Source organism: Stenella coeruleoalba (genome assembly GCF_951394435.1).
Source record: "Stenella coeruleoalba genome assembly, chromosome: 1".
NCBI lineage: Eukaryota > Metazoa > Chordata > Mammalia > Artiodactyla > Delphinidae > Stenella > Stenella coeruleoalba.
In genome coordinates, this window is record NC_137169.1 from 21,427,449 (window position 1) to 21,446,391 (window position 18,943).

The 18,943-nt window shown below is 46.9% G+C and overlaps 1 protein-coding gene across 3 annotated transcripts; it reads right to left on the minus strand.

Moving 5' to 3' along the window:
• Positions 1–3,167: 3,167 nt before the first annotated feature.
• IFI6 (interferon alpha inducible protein 6) lies at positions 3,168–6,354 on the minus strand. 3 transcript variants are annotated; one of them, XM_079914663.1, is made up of 5 exons: positions 6,310–6,354; positions 4,804–4,903; positions 4,389–4,442; positions 4,159–4,308; positions 3,168–3,380 (listed from the first exon to the last, which is right to left on the minus strand). In XM_079914663.1, exons 2-5 carry the CDS (start codon positions 4,871–4,873, stop codon positions 3,274–3,276), a joined length of 381 nt encoding a protein of 126 aa, XP_079770789.1. In that variant the 5' UTR covers positions 4,874–4,903; positions 6,310–6,354; the 3' UTR covers positions 3,168–3,273. The 3 variants fall into 3 exon arrangements, with proteins under 3 accessions (XP_079770789.1, XP_079770791.1, XP_079770790.1); XM_079914664.1 differs by having other exon boundaries at positions 3,282–3,673; XM_079914665.1 differs by lacking the exon at positions 4,389–4,442.
• Between the last annotated feature and the right edge of the window lie 12,589 nt (positions 6,355–18,943).

Genomic DNA, 18,943 nt, shown 5'->3' on the forward strand with positions numbered 1-18,943 from the left:
CCTTAAAGAATAAAAGAAATCTCTAGATAAAGGGATTTTTATCAAAGAGCAAGACACCTCTAACTTGAGCACTTTGGAAAGACATTCTAGGTCTAGAGGAGAGTCTAACACTTCCCTTCCTCTGTTTTATAGACTAGGACACTGAGGTCCAGAGAGAAATGATGATGTCAGAGGACCTCAATGCTGTTTTCCATCAAGTAAGCCACACAGATGGGATCTATTTTTGGGCTTGTGTTAGGGTGTGGTCCCAGAGTGAGGAACTGCCCTGCTAGTTTCTAGCCACCCTCATTTGTGACCAAACAGGCATCTCTCAGCACCATCACCCACCTTAGTCACCAAAGTTGGCACCACAAGGTGGCTTTTGTTAGCTTCCAAAAATAAAATCTCAGAGGACCGGGACCTGACAGGACCCAGGGGATTCAGAAGTCTGTGCTTCAGGCTCAGCAGTTGTAGAGCAGGAAGCGCTCGGAGACTCTGATGTCCAGCCCCCCTGGTTTTGAAAATGAGGAAGCTGGGACTCAGAGAGGGCAAGTAACCTGCCTGAGTGCCCCCCCCGGAGCTGGGCCAGGACTCAGCATTGTGTCTTTCTGAAGGCCATTGTCAAGGAGAAGTCCAAAGGTGATTAGCATGTCCGGACTTGTTGCACTAGTGAATTCTGGTTTGTATTCATCATTCTGTCTCATACTTTGTAGACAAGACAATTGTGGTCCGTGAAAGTTGACAAGGGCCAGGATGGGTGAAAGGAGATGGGAGTGAGGAGGTGGTGACAGGGAGGGAGAAAGGGGGTCATGGATGCTTTGGGGGGCTCCTAGTTTGTACGCTATGGGCTCCAAGTACGTAGGAACTGGGTCTCTTCCACTGCAGTGTCCTTAACACTTGGCACAGTGCCTGACACAGAGTGAGCGCCCAGCAAACCGCTGCAGAATGAAAGCAAAGATTTATCCTGCACAGGCCCAAAGGGATCCTGTGGTAGGCAGAGGATCTCCTTAAAGACAAGTCATTGCCAGTGTCATTCAGCTTGAGAATTGCTGAGGCCTCAGATCTAAAATCTGGGGGTAGAGCTGTCCATTTCTCTCTGGCCTTGACGCTGTGCAAGGCAATATGATGTCTAAGGAGGGTGTTTGCCCCTGGGGCAGGCTGCCCGCTCTTAGGAGGAAGGAAGAACAGGGGCTGTGAGCCCCAGAAAGTAAACCCTGACTCCACAGTTAGAGCATCTCATTCTTGGCTGTTGTTTGGCTCTTTCCTCTTTGCTTCATGCAAGTCCTTAATCATAATAATAACGGACATTGACTGAGTGCTTACTATGTGCCAGCGTCATGTTAAACTTTCTGTTCATTATTTCATCTAATCTCATAACAAAAACCCCACGAGGTAGATGCTATTATCATTCTCAGTTTACAGGGGAGGAAACTGAGGCACAGAGAAGTGAAGGAACTTGTGCCAGGGCATGCAGGTAGGAGATGGCAGGGCGGGTTTGAACCCAGGTCTGTGGGACTCCAGAGGGACATCCCTATCCACTCTGCTCCACTGCCTTATTGAAAACCCAGCCTCATCTGTGCTAGAGAATATTGAATAAAAGGTTAGGGGCCTGTGTTTACTTGACCACAGTGTTAAAGGGGGTTGAGGTCCCCTCTCCGAGGCCTGCATGGCAGTGACAGCGGGTATTATCAAGGGCTCCCCAGGGAAAGAACAAGTGGTCCAGTCCCTCCTTCCCATGAAAGTTGGGAAAGGTAAAGGGACAGGTAGATGGGCGGAGACTAACCTCAGGTTCAATTCTACCCACATATATTGAGCACCTACTGTGTGCCAGGCACTGGGGAGGAGAGATGAATTAGACGCAGTGCCCGCCGTGAAGGGGCTGAGGGATACACGTTTCTGTCTCTGGGATATCAACTCTACAGACTGGGGTGCAGTTACCAGGCCTGGGAGAGTGTGATGCTTGAGACCCCATCCCCTCCTGGGCAGAGGTCCACTCCATCTGCCCCTCAGTGAATGGCCCGAACAAAGGCAGGACTCAGCTGAGGCCCAGTGGTGATTATCAGGGCAGGGGACTCAGCTCAGCTTCCGCTCTTGGACACAAGCTGTGGAGACAGTGTTTGAGGTGCAGATAGTGCTTGCACCACCTGTGTCCCCTCTTCCACAAACACTGCTTCTCTGGGGGCCTGGGGCAAGCCAGCTGAGGCAAACCATTGCCACCTGCAGGGGTGGCGCTGGACCTGGGGATGGGAGCAAGCACGAAGGAGCCTCTTACCCACCTCCATACATTTGTAATCGAAGAAGAAATTCTGGATTAGAAGTGGGGCTGGGTAGGGGAGGCCTGAGGACAGCTGGCTTGGCCCTTTAGTGACCAGCTTTTGTAGTTCACACATGGCCACTTCCCAGGGGTGCAGATCTCTCTAGAAGGCTGGTCTGGTATCGAGGCTGGTACACCCACTCAGACCAGAACCACAGCACGATTGGTGCTAGAACCAGCCCTAGCTTTACTACCAAACAATTTCCAGGGCCTTTTTGCCCTCCCCCTGCCTAAGTCCTGGCACTCTCGTTCACTGAACAGGCCTCCCAAACCTCAGATCCTCCCAAGGGCTTGGCCTTCCCTTCCCCCTCAGAAGGCATGTAGGCTCCGCATGAAAACTGCCTACCCTGTCCCCAGAGTTTTCTGAGGGAAGGGAGGCCTTGTTGACCCCCCAGAAGCTGCTGTTACACCGTTTCCCCAAGACAAATGTCTGGCCTTCTATCCTGCGCCTGAGGGAGACTACTCTAGCACTTCTTTGGAGAATGGAGATCTGGCTTCTCCATCTCTGCCCAATCAGGGAAGTAGTTGGAAACTTCTCTCACCGAAAACAGAAAGAATCTGCCTCCCCAGGAACCCTGAGAAATAGAGCCTGAGCATTCAGGCTGTGACAGGAGTAGCAGCTCTGCTGGGAAGGAGTCCCGGAGGAGGAGATGTCTGCGCTGGGTTATGAGCTTCAGAAGGACATTCTAGGCAGAGAGAACAGAATACGCCGAGGCTCAGAGGCAAAATCAGCTAGTTCTGCCCCAGGAGCTGTGATGGCCTTTGGGGGAAATGCGGGTGGGGTGTGTGGATGAGGCAGCCCAGAGCCAGATCTTGTGGGGCTTCTCATAGCCAGCACGACTCACAGCAGGACAGAGTGTTTTCTGAGAGACGTTTATTCTGTTTTACCTAGGTCATTGCCAAGTGTGAAAGAGGAACCTCTGGACTGCAGCTGGAAAAGGAAGACAAGGAGGAAGGAGGGGGGTCCAGGGAGCTGCTAGCTACTCCTCATCCGCTCTCTCCTTCCCTCTGCTTTCGATTTGCTTGTGGACAGTATAGCCCAGAAGGGCCCCAATCTTGGCCATGAGGGCACTGCCACCGTTAGCCCCTGTAAAGCAAATACAGTTGGTGAGAGAACAACCACCTTATAGCACAGGACTGTTTCTAGCCTTGCCCACACCCTTCACCTCTCACTGCTGGGGTGCAGCCTGGTCTGTGTCTTCCTCTCTGCCCCCTCTGAGAAGGGCTGTGTCCTTTTGGGCTGGTTCTTTGGGCTTTTGCCATCCAGAATTGAGGGAAGATGGAGGGTTCAGAAAGGCAGAGGGGCAGTTGGTCAGGGGTGGTTTTTCTGTAGGATTTTGGACGCCTCAGAGGGGGAGAGAAAAAACAAAAAAGAAAGGGCTGGAAGAAAGAGAGAGAGGTGAAAGCACGTATTTTAGAAGCACCATTCTGTGCTCTGTATCCATCCCCTTCATGATGTTCAAGAAATGCAAGAGCAGGGTTAGTATGAGATTGAATCGGGTCGCTTCACCACATTTCTTTGGCACTCTGGTTCTCTGGGATTGAGGAGACTCATAAAATGTTAAATTGAGGATGTTTATCCTGGTTAACGCATGAGGAAACTGAGAGACTTGTGACTTGGCCAAAGCATTAGTGAAGGCTCTGGCCTTAGAGTCTGAAAACCAGAAGGCAGACTGACTGGGTTTGAATCCTGGCCGTGGTGCTAACTATATGGGAGAATTTGAGTAAATTCCTTAATCCCTGGGTGCCTCAGTTTCCCCATTAAGTGGTGGGGATTAGAAGAAGCCCCACCTAGTAGAGCTGAGTTAGCCTGTGAAAAGGGCTCAGGACAGAAAAGAGGGCCACCTGGGCCGGCCCACACTCACCCAGGCTCTGCAGCGTGGCCACCAGCCCCCCGGCGGGCACTCCGCCCCCGTTCGCCACGGCCGACCAGCTCATCAGCGAGGCAGCCACCGAGTTGGCGGCGATGCCTGTGCTCGTGAAGCCCAGCGCGGGCAGCGCCACGGCCATGAGCCCTGGAGGAAGATGAAGCAGTGAGGGACGCCAGCCGCAGGGCCCGCCCCACCTTCCGGGGCTCCCCGCCCTCCAGACCCACCTCCTCCGACGGCCATGTAGGTCAGCGTGCCCCAGAACCCGGACTCACTTTCTTCTGGAAGGAGAGTGGGCAATGTCCAGTGGGGAGCAGGGTCCCCCTACTCTGTGCCTGATGCTCCGGACCACCCCCGGAGGTGGGGCCACCATCCTCCCATTTCGGAGAGCCTCAATGAAGGGAAGGGACTTTTCCCAGGGCGCTCTGCCTGGTACAGAACTGGCATGAACTCATTTAGGGAGAATGGAAGAATTGACAGAGCAGGGATTCGAATCTGGGACTCCAGCTACAGGGACCCCGCGCCGCGCTGTCCATTGGAATAGCTTCTCTCGTTCAGAGGCACGCCTGGGTCTCGAAACCAGGGATCCTGAAACTCTCCGCTTCTTTATCCCGGAGTCCCCAGGTGCCCCAGGATCCTTACCTGTCTCCTCGCAGCCGCAGGTGTTGAGTAGCAGGTAGCACAAGACGAGCGATACCGCCTTCTGCCGCATGGTGGCACAGCGCAAGGCTTTGTCGCCGTACTTGGGATGAGGGAGAGGGAAGAGACGGTCCCCAGAGCCCTATTGGAGCCACTCCCGCTCTATTGTATTCCCTTTAGATTCGAGGGGGAGTCCACAAAAAGCAGCAAGATGCTCTGGACTGAGCCCAGGACCCCTCTAAGGAGCCGCAGGCTTTCCGTTTCCTCACGGCACCAGCGGGCTGATGTTCCTGCCACACCGGTGGTTATGAGAATTACAGGATGGAATCCTCTCCGGTACAGTGCCTGGCATGCACTGTGCACTCAGCGGAAGTCAGCTAGTATCATTACTGTGGTTTCTGTTTCTGGCTTTGTCTGGTTTTGTCATAAGCAGGATACCTGGGGCTTCTCTGAGCCTGTTTCCTTATCCCTAAGGTGGGCCTATTAATAAAGCCTATTTCGGAGGGTGGCTGTGAGTTTTGCAACCGTTCACCACTATATCCCTAGCAATTAGAACGGTGCCTGTCACACAGAATGTTCTAAACGATGGTTGATGATAGATTTATTCTCCCACTGCATTGAATATTTACAGGCCCCAAACACTGGCTTCACATCAACTTCCTTTCTCACAAAGAAAGCAGAGAGGGGTAAAGGAGCTTGCCCAGGGTCACACAAGGAATTGTGCAGCCTAGACACAAACTCAAGACTGCAGAATCCAAAACCTATGCTCTTTCCATTACACAGCAAAATAGAAACACACTTCCCTTCCCCCACCACAACTCACCTCTAATGTGAACTTTGTCCGCTCAAAGCATTTTCCTTGAATTGAAAACGAACAAAAACCCCAAACCACTTCCCCTCTACTGAGCACTTCCTCAGCACTTTATGGTACAAGGTTATTTATACCCATAGCAACCCCATAAAGTAGGTACCTTTGTTCTAAACCACACGTTATAGATAAGGAAACTGAAGCTCAGAAAAGTAATAATCCCAAGCCTGCTAAACTAGGGAGTAGCAGTCAGGATTTAAAGCCACAATTGACTAATGCCCAAACCCACACTTTGAGTATCTACTTCAGATCACTTCATCTATCCTCAAAGATAAACTCACTGTCACATTAGATTCTGCAATAAAGGGGTTTCAGAAATCGTCCAGTCCTTTGGACAGGTAGCTTGATTCCCATTTTACAGATGAGGAACTAAAGCCCAAGGAGGTGAAGTGGCAGGGTTAAGGCCAGAGACCGCTGACATGGCGCCTATAAGCTAAGTTTCATGACTCTTGGGGTTTTGCAACCCAACCCCCTAAAAGCCCACCAACACATCCCCTCAGTCCACTCTGAGTCCAGGGCACTCAGGGGTGTAGACTCCCTGAAGAATGGGCATCCCGGCTCTCATGGCATGAGCCTCAAGGGCAGGCAGCCTGGCAGAGGTTGGCAGCTTGACACCCACATCTCATAGCTTCTGGGTTTACCTTTGAGGAGAGCAGAGAAGGAAGCTTCCTGTCTGCAGCCTGCTGATAGACGGGAACAGCAGTGAGGTAACAGCTCTTAGGCTTGTTTTTTATAGCTCTTTCAGATTGCCCCCAGGTGGCCAATCCCTGTCAGAGTTTCTAGTTTTGGTTTCCCCGAGCTCTGCGGAATCTTTTCTCTTCCCCTCCAGCTCTGCTCAGTGACAACATCTCTGCTGAGCTGCCTACTGGCCAAAAAGTGTAATTCAAGTCGGAGACTTTCCGAATAGCTAAGAGTATTCAAAGCAGGTCAAACTAGAGTGAGATCCACAGCCCTACTGGGCTTAGTGAAGCCCGATCACCAGCTCCTCCTGGGGCAGAAGGTCTTTCACAGTTTAATTCAATTAATAATAATGCCTACCACTTATTGAGCACTTGCAGCATACAAGGGCCAAGAAAGAGATCCAATCCCACAACAGTCTTGTGAAGTACCAGAACTGTTTATAATCCTATTTTGCAGAAGAGGAGATTAAAACTTGCGGAAATGAAATCACTCCATTCCATTGTTCTCTCAGGCTGGCTGCTTCTGGGTGATGGGCATATGGTAAGACCAGTGAAGCCCATGTTCATGAGGCCATTGTCACATATCCTTTGCCATAAAATGAGTCTTCTGGCTCTGGGTAATGGATTGAGCATTCTTTCAACCTTTGGATGGCGATGCTTGCAGAACTAGAAATGCAAACCATATTTGGAGTACATAATTCCAGTAAGGATGAATCATTGCTTCCTGCAAGGTGGAAGGGGGTTGATACAATTGACCTGCCCACGGAGGGCTGGCTGCCCTCCCTGACCAATGTTTCTATGCTGCTGCCTGCTGCTGGCTGGTTGACTAATTGTTGGCCGTTGTCAGATCAGCCTCGATGAAAGGGAGCCCAAGTTGTTGGGTCCATTCATAGCCTCCATCCTTGCCACTATGGCCACCATTTTATGGGTCTTTTGCAAAGCAACAGGGTGGCTAACTTTAGAGGCTAGCTGACATCCATAAGATGGGACATTTGGCCATCTGGCTGGAGAGCCTCGATGGTCTCTGGTGAGCATTAATGTGAGACACAAGATCTGCATACTTTGCACCCACTCCGATAAGTTCATCTATGTGCCCCTTACCCAGACCTGCTTGTCTCTGAAATTCTGCTCTTTCTCTTTCCATGCCCTTGACCAACTAGCCAAGCCATTTGCCAGTTATTAGGAATTAGTGTATATCTGTGCTTCAGTCATATCTTCCTCCATACAAAAGGAAGGACAAAGTATATTGCTTGGAGTTTTGCCCCAAGGGAGTTTACCGCCGTCCTTCAGGGCTACCCCCACTTGGGGTTGTAATAGAGTGGTTCATTTCCAGCTTGTGCCTATACTGACTTGCATGTAAATTGGCTTCTACTCCCTTCCTCCTTTATCAGTTTGCTATAGGGCACCGTCCATGAGGCCATAGGTATGAATTAAAGGAGAGGTGTCAGATCAACAGAGTTAGATGCCATGGGAGTCTGAGCTGCCTGTTCATTTGATTTACTCATGCCTCTGAACTCTTTGAGCCCAGCCCTGAATGTACCACTTCCATCATATTGGATTGCTGCTGTGCCTGTCTGATAACATCTAGCTTTAGACGTACAGCCACCTGACATCTGGTGGTCACATGCTCAGTCACTACTGGGGCCCAGTGACACATCAGAACCTTTTTGTTCAAATGGACCATGGTAATTATGGCCTTACTCCAGAATCCTAGGGGTCCTCACTGCAACTCTCCTATTTGAGCTTTCAGAGACTCCCCACAGAAACTTTATCCACCACAGATTCCTCAAGCAACATTGTATCTGCAGGATCATATAATCCAAAGTGGCCGCATTGCCTGTTTTATGATCTGAACCTGCTATACAGTCCTCTGTTGGTCTGGGCGCCACTCAGAATTGGCAGCTTTCCAGGTCACCTAATAAAGGGTTGGAGAAGTAGTTCTAAGCGTGTCTATTCTGTCTCCAAAATCTAAAGAGGCCCCCCCAAAACTGTGCATTTTTCTAAGAGATATGTGAGGTGAGATAACTTGTCCTGGCATGCCCCAAACCACTGAACCCCTAAAAATATTCCCAGTGTGGCAGGACCATGAATCTTCACGCAATTTATCTTCCACTCCCTGGCAAATATGGTGCTTACCATTTCCTTTTCATGTCCAATGAGCATGACATCATCAATATAGTGGACCAATATGATGTTCTGTGGGATGTCAAGGTGATCAAGTTCCCTGAAGACTATAGATAACAGAGAGCAGGAAAGTTAACAAAGCCCTGAGGGGAGAGAGTGAAGGTGCTCTCACTGTCCTATTGTGATGTAAAGGCAAACTAACTGCCTTTGATCATCTCTTCTCTCGGGTATTGAAAAGAAAGCATTTGCTAAATCAATAACCACACACAAGTGTTCGAGATTGTGCTGATATGCTCCAGTAAAGATACCACATCCAGGAGAACATCTCTGATTGGGGCTATCACATGGTTAAGTTCACAGTGATCTATCCATCTTCTACCTGATCCATCTGTTTTCCTGGAGGCTAGACAGGTGAATTGAATGGGGATACGATGGGGAATCCAAGCTCAGCTAAAGTATTAGATCAGAAATAATACTGCACAAATCAGCTGTAGGGCAGTGTAATGGTTAATTTTACGTGTTAACTTGGCTAGGCCACAGTACCTGGATATTTGGTCAAACGCTACTCTAGATGCTGCTGTGAGGTAGTTTTTACATGAGATTTATATTTAAATCAGTATACTTTGAGTAAAGAAGATTACCTTCCATAATGTGGGTGCGCCTCATTCAGTCAGTTAAAAGCCTTAAGAGCTAAAAAATCCTGACTCTCCCTTGGAAGAGGGAATTCTGCCTGCAGTCTGCCTTCGGGCTCAAGCTGTATTATCAATTCTTCCCTGGGTCGCCAAGTGGCCAGCCTACCCTGAAGATTGTGCACTTGCCGGCCTCCACAATTGCATGAGTTAATTCCTTAAAATAAATCACTCTCTTACTATATATGTACACATCCTATTGGTTCTCTGTTTCTTTGGAGAACTCTGACTAATACAGGGAGTTTCAGGAGCTTCTGCTTGGCTTTTCCTATCATTATAGCCTTTACTCTGCAGATCGTGGAATCAATGAAAGGATTCTGTCAGCTTCTTTGGGACCCATTGGACTTAAACTCCATCTATATCACCTGCGCTCCTTTACTCCCTGCTCTAGCCAGAGAACTCTGTTTTGTGTCAATTCAGACTCCATTTCTTTAACAATCTTTCAATATTCTGAATATTGTCCTTTTTCCAATGCACAGTTATCCTGGTAAATGACAGCAGATTCCTTTGGGGAAGGATTGGAGGAATATTTACTATATATAATTATGGCCTCTGCTGTAGTCAAGGGGTTCTGGCTCTGTGAACTTAGATCTAGAATCTAGATGAGGGACTGTGGTTATCCATTGTAGCAGCTGATGTCAGTCATCTGCTTACCAGCTCCTGATTTTTTAAAAAATATGAAAATAGAGGATCCCCCAGTCAGCGGTCCATCCATTCCATCTCCATAACAACTTGCCATAGATTCCTGCAGATCGAGGCATCCTCATCGTCACTCTGGCCTTGCTGCCCTTGACAGTAATTATATTCACCTGGTCTTGGATGCCGCCTCTGCCATTCTGGAATCCCAACATTAGTATTGATATTAGGGATCCCAATTCCATGGCAGCATCTATTACTCTTAATCCCAGGGTACCCAAAACAGTCACCACTGAGCTACTCAGAAGTGCTGGTGTCCCTTTTATCAGTGAGTTCCTTTTTGACTTAGTGCAGAGGGTGTCGTGTGGGCCCTCCTAGAGAACATGGGTGCTGAGTTCTTAGATCTTACATTCCCACCTCCCTAAACTTTCTGACCTCTTCTTTTTTTTTTTTTAAGTTTTTAAAATTTTTATTTATTTATTTTGGCTGCGTTAGGTCTTTATTGCTGCGTGCGGGCTTTCCTCTAGCTGTGGCGAGCAGGGGCTACTCTTCATTGCAGTGTGCGGGCTTCTCATTGCAGGGGCTTCTCTTGCTGCGGAGCACGGGCTCCAGGTGTGCAGGCTTCAGTAGTTGTGGCTCTGGGGCTCAGTAGTTGTGGCTCGCAGGCTCTAGAGCGCAGGCTCAGTGGTTGTGGTGCACGGGCTTAGTTGTCTCGCGGCATGTGGGATCTTCCCGGACCAGGGCTCAAACCCTTGTCCCCTGCATTGGCAGGCGGATTCTTAAGCACTGCGCCACCAGGGAAGTCCCTGACCTCTTCTTAATACTCTACCAAGGAAGTTCTAGCATCTTGACCTCATTTATTGTAGGTCATCATCCTGCTTTAAGGAACCATCCTTGCAAACTATTAAGATCATATTTCAATCATCTATTGCTGAATAACCACCCACCCAAAACTTAAAGGCTTAACACAACAGCAATTTATTATTTCTCACAATTCTGCAGCCTGGGTTAGGCTCAGCTGGGTGTTCGTACGCTTCATGTACTGTTTGTAGGTGTTGCAGGAGGCACAATGTCCAGGATGTCCTTTTCACTTACATAAATGGCAGCTCAGCTGGGATGGACGGAACATCTGGGGCTGGTCAGGCATCTCTCTTTCTCAGCATGGTGTCTCTTCACAGTGTAAGGGCGTCCGTGTGGTTGGATTTCTTACATGGTGGCTGGCATCCAAGAGGGAGGAAATGGAAGCTGCCAGTCTTCTCAAAGGCCAGGTCTGGAACTGGAACAGTGTCACTTCTACCATATTCTGTTGGTTATGGCAAGTCATAGGCCAGTCCAAATTCAAGGAAAGGAGGAAAATAGACTCCATCTTCTGATGTGAGGAGTGGCATGTACATAGAGGGAAGGAAGGAATTGATGGTGACCCTCTTTGGAAACTACCAGAGACCAGCTCAGGCATCCTTGCAAGCATATGAAAGCCTGACTTACTCAAGTGTGGTCCATGACAATGTATTCCCCATTAGCCAGTCTTATATTCTGCCATGCCTGCCCCCTCACTGCCATGTCTAAAACTCCCAAGATCACTCCCACATATATTAGCCAGGCCTTTCGATTCCTTTGATGTGTAGCTTATTTTTCCTGGGTCAGGACTTAAATCTCCCCACTTAGGATTTGCTAGGAACTGATTCCAGTTCTTTGAGTGTGTTTTGGGAGTACATTTGTATTAAGGAGAACAAATATCTTATGAAGGACCTGTTTCATGTGAGATCATTGTATAGTCTCAAGGAAGTGAGAAACTGTTATTCCTTAGCAAGAGGGCAGGGGCTTCTGCCACCCAGGAGAACTTATGAGATAAAGATTCTTAGGTTTGTCTACCCTGATGTCCCTAGCCCAGGTCTCAGGATCCTACTCTTTCCCTATCAGGGCCTTGACTATGACAGAGGAGGTCTACTGACACTGTACATTTAGAGACCTTTGCAACTCTGCCACTTATAATGTGATTGGCTGTGATTTCTTTTTTCTACACAGCCTTCCCTTCACCACAAGTGAAAGCTTTACTAATTGTGATGCCAGCTGAAGGGCAAAGTTATTATCACTCCATCTACTACCAACAATGAGATTCCTATTGCTTTCACATGGGTGAGAAATTCAACTACAAAATCACACCCCGGAGGTCTGTTTTCTAGGACCTCTTCTGGTACTAAATGTCAACCTATGTTCCTTAGAAAATGGAGCCTGAATCAAAGGTTGTACACTGATGCTTTCTTGGGTGTTACAATCCCAAGGAAGCAAAAGTGAGGGGGAGAACAGAAGTGAAACAAAAAGAAGGAAAGAAATATAAGATCTTACATTACTTAGCTGGCCAGAGCCCCACAAAAACCAAGGCCAGTTGCTCAGTCACATGGGATCTCTTCAAAGAGGTCACATGGAACCATTATGTCTTGAAATAGTCCATAGTAAGGCAGAAGAGTGAGGAATTTATCTGTCATCAATTTTTCATTGTCCAGTCTCATGGTTGCCAACAGGGTCTTAACAGTCTGCCCTTTGGAACCGTGTTAACTCCTTCCACTGGGCTGTTGCTGGGGAAGCCAGAGCCTTCATAAGCCCAGTTGGGTCAGACATGAGTGCCAAAGCTTCTGGTGTTCCTACTGTAGCAGGCTTAATTGAGTTCATGCCAAAGACTAGCTCTTGCCTCCTGATGATGCTGAGGCAGCCAGTAACGTTCGGCAATGAGGCAAGGATGTTGACTGCTGAGAGACATCTAAACTGAATCTGGTACAATTAAGGAAAGACTTTGGCATTTACTTAGAATGAGATGGGAAGCCATTGGAGAGATTTGAGCAGAGGAGTGACATGTCTGAAAAGCTTTCACAGGATCACTCTGGCTTCCCAGGAGGGCAGGGACAGAAGCAAGGGGACCAGTTAGGAGTCAGTTGCAATAATCCAGATGTATCCATCAGGGTTCCATCAGAGAAGCAGAACCATTAAGAGTGGTAAGAATAAGGGATTTATTATACATATTTGATTATATGCAATTATGGGTGCTGGTTACACAGTTTATGTACAGCTGTTGTTTGTGCTTCTGCTGTTGGGTTAGGAGTCAGCAGGGAAGTCCTAAATGATGGGTGTTCTGAAAGACGGACATGAAGTGGTGGAGGGCAAGGTCAAGCTGGCACCCATGAAGATGAACTGGAATCTATGAGGACAAACTAGACCTCCACCCCCGCATTTCTCTCTCCCCACCTCTAAGCCTCCAATTTTGATGATGACCGGCAAGAGAATCTGGTGCCTTTCATCAACACACACCTACCCTGGAGCTGGAGAAGCTGGGGCGGGGAGGGGGTGCTGGAGGAGCTACGGCCCAGCCGCTGTCTTACACCGACAAGGAGAGCCAACAGATCAGTGAAAACATGTATGAACTGCAGCAGCACTTGACCCTGTACTAGCCTTCCAAGCGTAAGCATGTCTACAGCTTCACTTCCACCTCCTAAATCCTGCCTAAATTTCCCTCTGTGGTCAATTCTCATCCAAAACTATACAAGAAAAGGAACTCTGGGAAACATAGTTGCAGCTTGGTTGAGTTGACGTAATACAAAGCCCACCACACCAGATGAGAAATTGAAATGGCTTGGACCAGAGTATTGGCAACAGGGGTGTAAGAAGTGCTTGAATTCTGGAAGTATCCTGACTATCCCTCACTATCTGAATCTATGTGGTTTCTGAGCTTGGATGGTGAGCTCTGATGTGAGAGTGGTCATGTCACCTTGAGTTTGATGAGGGAGAAGCAAACAGGCCCACCACTCACTTCTACAGGGCCTGGGACAATGGTATAAATGGATGCTCACCTACCAGATGTCTAAATATTTAAAAACTCTAAATCAAGACAAAAACCTATTATTTAAGGTATATTCTATCTTCATACCTTAACAAATATAGTTTCATAACAACAAAATGAAAAATATGTATAGAAACCTATGGTTTTTATATGACTGAAAGTCTGTTAAAATGACTGAATATTAGTACATACCTGGGTGTTCTATTGGTGGACTGGAAATACTTGGATGAGGAGTAAGAAAATATGTACACAATTAATAAATTACGTATTTATTCCATTTAAGAAAGAAAAAAAAAAGGAGGCTGGCCTGGCACTCCGAGCTAGGTCATGTTATTGAACATAAATGACCACACAGAATACCAGTCTTAGACAAGATTGCTCTGACACCATGATAAAATGAGACAAAACAAGGCCACTTTATATTTTGTCTAAGCATAGACAACAAGTCAAAATATGAAACAACCCCACCTTAGCTAAAATGAGTGACTGCTACTTCTTACCAATTAGTTTTACCCTTGGGCTAGTCTCTTCCTTCTATAGATCAAACTTGCATCCCCAATCATAGCATTGTCCTTGCTTTCTATCTTTTTTTCTTTTTTAAAATATTTATTTATTTATTTGGCTGCGCCAGTTCTTAGTTGCAGCATGTGGGATCTTAGTTGTGGCAAGTGGATTCTTTAGTTGTGGCCTGTGAACTCCTAGTTGTGGCATGCAGGATCTAGTTCCCTGACCAGGGATGGAACCTGGGCCCCCTGCATTGGGAGTGCAGCATCCTAGCCACTGGACCACCAGGGAAGTCCCTGCCCTTGCTTTCTGACATCCAATCTAGAGCAATCCCTCACTTTCTTAGACCTTCCCCCAAGTCACTCAACCTTAGCCCAGATCCTGTAATAGGTTCTTCCTAACACCCTCTGAGACATCCTATGATTCCCAGTGATGTGTATTCTCCCTCACTGCTGGGAGTTATAAATCCAATTCATTTAACTACAGGTGTGTTTCTGCTGGTCTTTGGCTGAAGGGTACTGACACACCTACAATGTATTTTTCTTGATTTTGTTTCAGCAAAATTACTAATATTTTTTCATAATTAAAAATTTCACATAATTTGTGTTCTCTTGACAGCACTGGAAAACTATAACCTGTGGACCAAATCAGGCCTTTTGCCCGTTTTTGTAAATAAAGTTTTATTAGAACACAGCCACATTAATTCATTTATGTATTGTCTATGGCTGCTTTCATGCTACAATGGCAGAGTAGTTACAACAGAGAATGCAATGACCAACAAAGCCTAAAATATTTAGTATCCCTCCCTTTACAGAAAAGTTTACCAACCTCTGATTTAAAGAATTAAAATTAAAATGTAGGGCTTCCCTGGTGGTGCAGTGGTTGGGAGTCCGCCTGACGATGCAGGGGACACGGGTTCGTGCCCCCGGTCCGGGAGGATCCCACGTGCCGCAGAGCGGCTGCACCCGTGAGCCATGGCCGCTGAGCCTGCGCGTCCGGAGCCTGTGCTCCGCAACGGGAGAGGCCACAGCGGTGAGAGGTCCGCGTACTACAAAAGAAAAAAAAAAAAAAATTAAAATGTAATTGTTTTCAGAATACACAAAATTTGAATATATTTTCATCAAAAGATTAGCTAAAAATTAATATTTTATTATATATTTTAAAATTTAAAAAATTACTTCAAAAGATTTAAATCATATATTACAAATAAAAAAGCAAGCTATACATATTAATATAACATTTTTTTTTTGCGGTACGTGGGCCTCTCACTGTTGTGGCCTCTCCCTCTGTGGAGCGCAGGCTCAGCGGCCATGGCTCACAGGCCCAGCCGCTCCGCAGCACGTGGGATCCTCTCGGACCAGGGCATGAACCCCTGTCCCCTACATCGGCAGGCAGACTCTCAACCACTGCGCCACTAGGGAAGCCCCTAATATAACATTTTAAATCAAAATTTGAAGCTGATATATTTTGTTTTGGTAAAGTTTATCAAATCTTATTTTTTTAAAATAAAACTTTCTACCATTTTAGTATTCAATATCTATCTAAATGCTAATAGAAAGAATTTGCTTCACATATAATCTAGAGCTATACATACCCAGGTGAGTAATAATTGTTTAATTGGAAAACATCCCTTTGCTGCCATGTGCAGCTGTTGTGAATGTTGAGGTAATTTATGGGTACGTCTCATTTGGAATTGAAACTGGAAGAGAAGCAAGAAAATGGATATTGGGCACTACCGGCAAATGATGCTTTGTCATGCAAGGATTTATAACTACATTCATGCTATCGGAGAGGAAGGATTTGGCAGGTCAACCAGTTTGTTGTTTCTCTTACCTAAGCTCTTCCATCTCTCAATCTTCCCCAGACACTGTAGCCGTGTCTGTCCCTGATGTTGGCAGCAACGCAACCTGTAAACTTTTACAGCAATCGACACAGTCAACTTTTGTTTTGAGGACATAGGGCAAGAGATTTTAGAAGCATTCCCCAGGGCCTGAATGGTGCTAGTCCTAGAGCGGATGTTTATGATTACGAGCTGTGCTGTGCCAGTGCTGGGCTTCGGATCCTGGGAGTCAGAGGCACTTGTGTGTTCTTTATTTGATGTGTGTTTGTGATATGCAGGGTCCCCTAAAACACAGGGCCTAGGTGGAAGGCTGGTTGTAGTAGTAAGGGCTCAGATACTGAAGGACTTTTCAAAATAGTTATCTGTGTCTTTTTGGTTTCTGAGTTTGGATAACAGGAGTTCAACTAGTGAGGGATACGTAGCCTTTACTGACTGTCCAGATGTGAGATATGAGAGAAAGAGAGGAGTAAAGGATGACACCAAGATTTTTGGCCCAAACAACTGGAAAAATGGAACTGTTGTTAAAAGAAAGGGGGAGGACTCCAGGACTTTTTCTGCCAGTTCAACTCTACATGAACTAGCCTGTGGAAGGAATCTGGGTGCCTGGATGACAACAGAGAGCACAGCCACCAGACGACTTGAATGTTAGTCCTTAGACCGTGATTGTCAGTTCAGGCTGCTATAGCAGAAGACCATAGACTGGGTGGCTAATCAACAACAGAAATTTATTTCTTACTGTTCTCTAGGCTGTGAAGTCCAAGAGCACGGTGCTGGCAGATTCAGTGTCTGATGAAGACACCTGTTTCCTGGTTCCTGTCTTCTGTGTCCTCACATGGTGGAGGGAGAAAGGGAGCTCTCTAGGGCCTCTTTCGTAAGGGCACTAATCCCACTTGTGAGGGCTTAGCCCTCTTGACCTAATCACCTCTCAAAGGCTCCACCTCCAAATACTATCACACTCAGGATTAGGTTTAAACATATGAATTTTGGGAGGACATATTCAGTCCATTGCAATTATACAAGAGAAAAAGAAGCTTCTATTTCGTTCAAGCCACTGAGTGATTGTTCATTCTCTTTGTAACAGCAGCCTAGCCTTAGGTCCTCACACCCAACCCAGTCCAGGAGCAGTGGAAAAGGAATGGTTGGAGAACGTGACTCCTCATGTTTGAGGGTGGCACCGGGAGCAGTGGAACATTTTCTCCAGTGGCCTTGAGCAGAGTAGGTGTGGCACATATTGCTGGCAGGCATGAAGAGGAGGACACAGTAGCAAGCCACATGGGCAGATGACTTCACACCAGGTAGGAAGGAAGATGTCAGTAAGGACAGATGATCAAGACTAGATATTCCTTACCCTGCTCCATTCCACCTGTGTTTGTGGTTCAGAAGACTCCTAGAACTTAGATGCAGGCCCTGGGAAGTGTGTGGGGAAAACTCTAAATTATTCCTCCTGCTATGCCTATAGGCAACTTTCAACTTATACACTGGATCCCATCCCCACTCACCTACTCAAAGACTTTGCTCCTGCAAGTTTCTCCTCCTTCTCCTGTATCACTAATTTCCCCTTTACTGTCATAACCCCTATTTGAGAGAAAGAGGTCAAACTTCCCTTGACCCCCAGGCCCCCCTTCAATTATTATCCTGTTTTTGTTTTCCACTTTTTCTAAATGCTTCTCTATACTCCCTGACTCCACTGCCTCACCTCTCATTCTCTCTCTTTCTCCTCTTCTCCCCCCATTCTGTCTTTAACCCATCCCAAGCAGGCTTTTCTTCCTGCCAACCCAGTGAAACTGGTCATGTCAGGCTCACCAAACACTCTTTACCACAGGTGATCACTTCTTTCTTGAAGCCATTTCTTCACTTGGCTTCTGAGACTCAAAACTCTCCTGGTTTATGGGGCTTTCCTGGTGGCGCAGTGGTTGAGAGTCCGCCTGCTGATGTAGGGGACACGGGTTCATGCCCCGGTCCGAGAAGATCCCACATGCCGCGGAGCGGCTGGGCCTGTGAGCCATGGCCGCTGAGCCTGCGCGTCCGGAGCCTGTGCTCCGCAACGGGAGAGGCCACAACAGTAAGAGGCCCGCGTACCACACCAAAAAAAACCAAAACAAAACAACTCTCCTGGTTTTCTTTCTTCCTAACTGGTTGTACCTTCTCAGTCTCATTTGCTTATTACCACTCTCTCCTTCCTTCATCCCATCCTCAGTTCCCAATCTATTGTTTGGAGCTCCAGGCCTGTCTTTGGAATTCTTTCTTCACTCTTCCCAGATGATCTCACGGCTTTTGAAACCATCTACATGTTCATGACTTCCAGGTTACACTTGCAGCCCTCGCTGATACTCTACACCCCAGGTCTGTATCTCTAACTGCCTATTCATCTTATAATCATCTCAAAATTATGGCCAAAATGGAAGCTTTGATTTTCCCTTCCAAATTAGCACCTCCATGACTCTTCCCATCTCAGTAAATGCCATCACTTTTTACCCAGTTGCTCAAGCCAAAAACATAGGACACACATCCATCATTCCTCTCTATTGTTCACACCAATGTCCAATTCCTTGGCTGGCCATTTAAGTTCTAGTCTCGAAACTTATCCCATCTTCATGATCTTGGATTTGGTAATAGTTTCTTAAGTGTCACAACAAAAGCACGGGCAACAAAAGGAAAAAATAGACAAATTGGATCGCACCAAAATTAAAAACTTTTATGCATCAAAAGACATTATCTTATTACTCAGCCATAAAAGAGAATGAAATAATGCCATTTGCAGCAACATAGGTGGACCTAGAGATTACCATATTAAGTGAAGTAAGTCAGACAAAGGCAAATATCATATGATATCACTTATATGTAGAATCTAAAAAAATGATACAAATGGACTTGTTTACAAAACAGAAGTAGACTCACAGACATAGCAAACAAACTTATGGTTACCAAAGGGAAATGGGGGGAGGGATAAATCAGGAGTTTTGGATTAAC

What these genes read in the sequence shown, in the direction of transcription:
- IFI6 (XM_079914663.1), bottom strand. Translation starts at nt 4,873, where the DNA reads ATGCGGCAGAAGGCGGTATCGCTCGTCTTGTGCTACCTGCTACTCAAC. An exon ending in CTGCGGCTGCGAGGAGACAG is followed by an intron (nt 4,443 to 4,803) that starts GTAAGGATCCTG and finishes CTCTCCTTCCAG; the next exon opens with AAGAAAGTGAGTCCGGGTTC. An exon ending in GGCCACGCTGCAGAGCCTGG is followed by an intron (nt 3,381 to 4,158) that starts GTGAGTGTGGGC and finishes TTTGCTTTACAG; the next exon opens with GGGCTAACGGTGGCAGTGCC.